Source organism: Limulus polyphemus, unplaced genomic scaffold, assembly GCF_000517525.1.
Source record: "Limulus polyphemus unplaced genomic scaffold, Limulus_polyphemus-2.1.2 Scaffold35, whole genome shotgun sequence".
Classification (NCBI taxonomy): domain Eukaryota; kingdom Metazoa; phylum Arthropoda; class Merostomata; order Xiphosura; family Limulidae; genus Limulus; species Limulus polyphemus.
Window position 1 is genome coordinate 809148 of NW_013665645.1, and position 6602 is coordinate 815749.

General features: G+C 31.0%; 1 protein-coding gene across 1 annotated transcript in view; it reads left to right on the forward strand.

Annotated features, from left to right (window-relative positions):
* The first annotated feature begins 1066 nt into the window (after nt 1-1066).
* The window catches only part of LOC106460696 (solute carrier family 12 member 1-like), a 60702-nt gene continuing 55166 nt past the window's right edge, over nt 1067-6602 (forward strand). The window contains exon 1 of the mRNA XM_022387813.1: nt 1067-1522. Coding sequence (XP_022243521.1) covers nt 1184-1522 — 339 coding nt within the window. The 5' untranslated portion in view covers nt 1067-1183. The remainder of the gene's footprint in view (nt 1523-6602) is intronic.

Here is a 6602-nt window from a genome sequence, read left to right on the forward strand (position 1 = left end):
ACCGTCACTTTAACTTAAACAAACGCTATAATTCACAACGAACGAACGATTCACGCGCTTGACTCAATTGTCGTCTCTATCTCTGTCTGCTATTCAATTCCATCCCATTGTTGCCGTCACTTCTTGGCGGTCTTATATACAAGAATACTGCACAACTAGTAAACACTCGAGGCTTCACGAAGGGACATTAATTTTCTAGAAGCTCATGACGTGTTACTAGAGTCACGTGACTCCCGCTGTCGTAACACTATTTTACTTGGCTTAGTCACGGGTTACTAACGAGAATGCTGTTTTCCATTATTAATATAATCCACAGAAGTGGATTGAAATAATAACTAAAGTCTTAGAATTTTATTTATTCATAAAAAGTTGCTAAAATAAATAATTATAATAAAAGACATTAGAATGACGAGCAAAGCAAAATACTGGCACCATCTTGTTAAAAAATACGAAAAACTTATGTGCCTGTCATGCAGTATCTCTGATTCGTAATTATGCTGATTTATTCTCACTCTACATGCTAAAGGTTATAATGTTATATAAATATCCGTACAGGTTTTTAACATATTGAAACTTATCTTTAACCGTGTTAGTGCTAAATTTATATTCAATAATTTCTTAGTACTCAATAGGCGACTGAAATCTTGCAGTTACAAATATTCCAAAATTATATATATATTTTACTCAAGCAATGTAGAATACAATAATTAGATATTATAACCTCAACAAATATATGCAATCCAATTAGATCAAGGAAATATTTCAAACGGAAAAAAACAATATCCTGATTTAAAGATTGGTGATTCCAGTAATACAGGATATTCTATAAGTTGGTGAAATTGTTTTCTGAAATCTAAGTTTTTACAAAATGCTTGAGGATTTTAGATATCTTTATTGGATAAGTATGTCTATTGTTGTGTGTCAAAATGATATCAGTCAAGTGACCTTTTTTTTTCGTTGGTCGGAAAAACTAGAACAATTTATTCTATTCATTAGAGGGCGTGATTACGTGCCCTACATATATGAATGTGTCTAGCTATAAATATAGGATAGGTAGTATAAAGTAGGTATAACTATAACGATACGTATTAAAGAACATACGTACGAGAAAGTTTATATAGTTCATAAACTTGAGTTTACAGTTTATAAATGGAAAAATAAGTGTTCGGGATAATTACGAAAAATGGAAGATATAAACACAGATACGACAAGTTCTAAACAATCAAGGTTTCAGGTAGACAAAGTTGATTTTGTCGGTGAAAAGTCAGTTGTTAATTCAGAAGATTATACAGACGAACTCCACTATCATGGATCTTCAACACTTCATTCAGCATCAGGAAATTCAAATACATATGAAAATACACAAAATATCAGAAGTTTGCGCCATTATACAAGGGAAGCTCTACCAAACGTTGACTACTATCGAAATATCATGTCCGTTCATGGTTACTTATACCGTCCAACTCTGGATGAACTCCATAATGTTACTCATCGCCACCAGCAGCCAGAAAGAGGAGAAAAGGTAACATTTTAAGCAACGTTGATTTGAACATGTCAAAATCGTTTCGGTGTTAGATGTTAATTATATAAAACAATAATTTCTGAGACCAATTCTTTGTTGTTCTTGAACTTGGACACATTGTATTCAACTTCATTTCAACTTTCAAGAAAAATAAACCAAGAAGCATAACGTAAAGTGTAATGTTGTGTGTAGAAACCTTTTTTTAAATAAATGAACTGTTTTATTAGGACTTATGCAGTTAACTTAATTTTTATGTTTTTTGAATATTGCTTAGATTAATAAATATCAGGCACTTTTGGTGCAATAATGTATCTAGTAGTAATATACTACATTCTACAGTGCTGCATAATAAATTAGGTGGTTAAAATGCACCCAACTATGTTCATGACTTTCTTATTTCGGTAATCCAGGATATATCTTGGGTGATATATTCCAGTATTTTATATATATTTATAAATGAAAAATACTGTATAATAAGATAACAGTTTTTTATAACATGTAATATTTACCTTGGTGAAACATCAGTTACGTACCATTGTCAGGCTTATATAACTGGAAGTCTATGAGTTCTATGTGTCATAAAATTGTGAAACTGAAACTCAGTTTTACTAAACTTACAAAAGCTTTGAAGATGTAAATGTAACAGATTATGCATAAATATTACAAAATTATGCATAGTATGTAAGAGTTATGTGAAGGAAAGTAGATGAAGTGTATGATTGTCTTAATATGATTAATTAATTTGTAAAATGCCTAAAAAATGACAGTAAGAAAAAAAATGAACTATTCATTATTTATTTCATACTCTGTGATAAATGTAAGTTAGTACCATATAACACTAGGTTATCTGTATTTGTAAACTGATGTTTCTAAATACAAAATTACTCGTATCTAAGATAGCTTTTTAGCAATGCTGCTTGGTAATAGTGAGAAGAAGTTACGCAGGGAGGGAACTGCAAAATTAAAAATGTTTTCTGCTGGAATTTAAAATTTATGCATTCTTATAGGTATGATTAAATTCTATAAGAAATTGTGTGAAAGATTTAGACCTAAAGATAGTCATAACTAGTTTTTAATGCTATGCATATTATTATTCAAATTTTCTATAGCATGCACATGTGTAAGATGAACACAATATATACTTGATGATAAATTGAGGTAGATGCTATACATTTAGCTTGTAAAAAAATATAAATAATCACACTTTATTTGGTGAAATATGAGATCCTAGTTGTATTATTGAGTCCTGTAGGTATACAGAAAACAAAAATTCAGCTAGGAATGAGTAGAAACCAGGATTGTCTTAGTATCATGTACATATTTTTTTATCTGATGTTTTATAATAGCATTAACAAGATCTGACAATATAAAGTCAAGCACTTAAGGAATTAAACAGAAAATACATGTAGTACTAGGACAAGAGATGTGTAGTATCTTTCTAATTAAATGCTGGGTTCCAATTACAAAAAGTTTTAAAGCAATGACACAGCTACTTTGTACAAGGCTCTTGTGGGCCACATTTAGAGTATGTATTCCATTTTGGTCTTCTGATTATACTGTCTATTGGTAAAAGGTATATGTAATAGCTACCTTATGTAGATAAGTTAGACAAAAGAATTAAATGCTTCAGTTTGTGATAACTATGAAAAACAATAAAAATAATGTGATTTACTTAAAGAATCTAACTTTTTAAATATGTAGGCATATATAACTTAGTAGTTATTTTTAGTTTGGGAAAGCTAGAGTTGGCATAAGAAATGTAAATATCAAATTAAACTTCAAAAGTATTATATAGTAATGTAATACATTCTTCTACAGAATTAGAATGTAGAGAAAGTGTTCTATTATTCATTGTTTTATGTCTTCCCCATATTTTATAAAGTGTTTATATTTGGTATCTTTGCTTTAAGCTTATGTAAAGAAATATAGTCTGGTACAGTTACTGTAAGTTACATTGTGAGGATTATTTGTTAGCATTGAAATTATTAACATTGTAATATGTTCCATTTCAATAATCATACTGGTTTTGATTTTGAATCCAGGGTGCATAGGTATAGTTAATGGATATGTCAATATAAGATAGCTGATCAGGTACATGATTCTGTATATTATTGAATTCTAAGAACTTATGAGAAAAGAAGAAAGTATAAAAATATGTTAACCACATTATGTGCTATATACATTGTCGAAAAATCCTCTCATCCATTACAAGGGCTCATTAAGCCAACTGGAATAAGACAGATACAGTGGTGATTGAAACATTATTTATATTCTAAAATTGCATGAACAACTGTTATGCTGTGAAATAGATAAGTCAATGAAGTGTAATTTTTATCAATTTTTATACGAGTCATTTATAAATTAGAATAATGATTAGTAACATAATATTATTTATTTAGCACCCACTAGTATTAAGGATATTCACTGGCCAGATTAAATTTGGAGACATTCAAATATGTTGACAGCAGGATAAAACCTGCTGGCAGAATTTGATTTGTCCATTTCTATTTTCAAAGAGTGAAATACAGTCATGTGGGAAAAAGAAGCATATTTTTGTTCCATGTGACCAACCATGCAGGTATTACATGTTGGGGAATTTTGATTATTATATCTTTTTGAGTTACTTATATAATCTCACTGTCGATGGAGAAAGTATCTGTATTATCAATTTTTATTGGGGCATATACTTATTGGCTCAATGCATAACTGAACTTTGGCTACATATTGAATCAATGCGTTATGGCCCTGTTGGTTATCATTTGTAAGGACATAATGTATTGACTCAACTTGCTTGATTTTAGAAGCTTTCACCCACACAAGCTTTTGAGCATTCATCAAAAGTATGAGGCTTGATAAGAATTATAATGGATTTAGTTACTAATTCGACAACGTGTTGAGTCAATACATTATGACTCTGTTGGCTACTGATGTACAAGGCCATAATGCATTGTATATGCATCATGTGATTGAGAACAATGTTATCATTGGCTTGTTTGGCAATGCATTGAATCAATAAGTTATGGATCTTATTACTTGTAATGGATCTGAATCATTACTTAAACTGGTGGATCAACTGAATGAAACTTTCTATACATAAAGGACATGACAAGAAATACAAGAGACAATAGGAAGTATTGGAAATGACATAATAGTAATTATCTACAGCAACATAAGCATAAGTACAGGAGGATATGGTCATCACTCATTTGCTCACACTCAATTGCTATAGGATTAAGATTTTTTACAAGTTGATTATAAATCATAAAGTAAATTTGACAACTGGAAAAATAAAAAAATTTAAGACAAAAGAAGATAAGTAAAAAATAAGGCCATGTAAGTTGGTCATTAAATAGGCATTTTCACACTAGTTTCACTTATGTTTTTTCTCCCAATTTTCATCTTATTTTGGCCTCCTCTTCATCAAAATAAGCCAAAATTGACAAAATAATTGTAAAACATTTCTAGGGAACCATCTCCCAAATCTCTTGTTTCTGTTTTCTTTCAGTAGTTGCACTTCTGACAAGCTTAACTTACTTTAACTTTGGCACCTTCATATATATATACACACACACACATCACACACACACACACAGTGGTTCTAATGTCTAAAATTATCCACTTATATGAGAATATAATTATTATATTTTGTTTTTGAATTTAATTGTTCTACTTAAGGGGCCAATGACAGGTTTTGTGTTGAAGAGGGGAAGTCTATGAAATGTGTGACCTTTCAAATGAGCTCTTCTTTTTTACAAAAGAAAATGCTTTTAATATTACTAACACTGAGAATTCTATTAGAATTATTGGAATTGATCTGAATCATGTTGACATTAAATAAAAAGATTGAGGTTTTAAAGAATGTTGAAGACCAGATATACGAGTTTTTCTTTCATGTTTAGTGTGTCAATAAATAGTGGGTAGGTGTCTGAGGATTGGAGTTACTTATGTCACTCCTACTTTTCAAAATAATTGGCCAGTTAGTTTTACTTAGTCTGATAAGAGAAGGTTTGCAAAATCATTTAGTAAAATATAATTTTGATAAAAGACAGCCAACATGGATTTACTAAAGGGAAACTTTGTCTTACTAATTTTTTAACTTGTTTTATTTTTGAGGATGTTACTTGTTATCTGGATGATGGAACATTTTCATAAAGTTTGATAATGAGGAACCCACTTTGAGACTAATAATGGTTGGACATGGCTTGAATGGGTAATGAAGAAAAACTTTAATATAAGTTTAACATAATGGCAAATGTACAACGTTTTGACAAGGTTTTGTCATCATCAGGTACAATTAATTTACACTGACACGGATATATATATACAGTATTGAACAAAGAAGTCACATGACCGAAACTGTTGCAAAACTTGGAAGAGGTATCTAGGCACCCCGGGGTGTTGGTTTAGAGTAGGGTTGTTTTGTTCAATTAAGATGGATTCCTTGATTTTTCATTTGTTTATGTTGGGTTCTTTGTTTAAAATGACTGTGTTTGTAATAGATATACTATGGTTTTTGAGTTGCAATGGTGAAAAACATGGGATGGTTTTTTATTGTGTTCTGTCAATCTGGTTTCCAATTTTCTTCCTGTTTCTCCAATGTAGAATTCCGGGCAGTTATTGCATGTTATTTTGTAAATGACGTTGGTATTGTGTGACTCTAAATAATTTTTGTTTAGTAACAATTTTAATTTAGGGCCGGGTTTTTGTGAGAATTTGACGTTGACAGGAATATTGTGTTTAATGGCTAGTTTTGCCCAAGTGTGGATAATTCTTGAGCTGATTTCAGGAACAAAAAGTAAACTGCAGTGTAATGTACTGTTGTTGGATTTTTTAGTGTCAATTTTGTTCGTGAGTTGAGTTTTATTGTGGGGAATGTTGGAGAGTTTTTCAGCTATAGCTGGTGGGAATTTATTGGTTTGAAAGCATTCCTTTATGCACTTTTGGCCACCCAGCTTTCCTGTCATGTAGACACTATGTATGCTTGCCATTTTACACCTAGCTGTTGGGACTTTCATGAAGGGGGTTGGTGGGCGTCCATCAACACCAACCACTACTGGTCTCCCAAGGCTGACTTATTGGT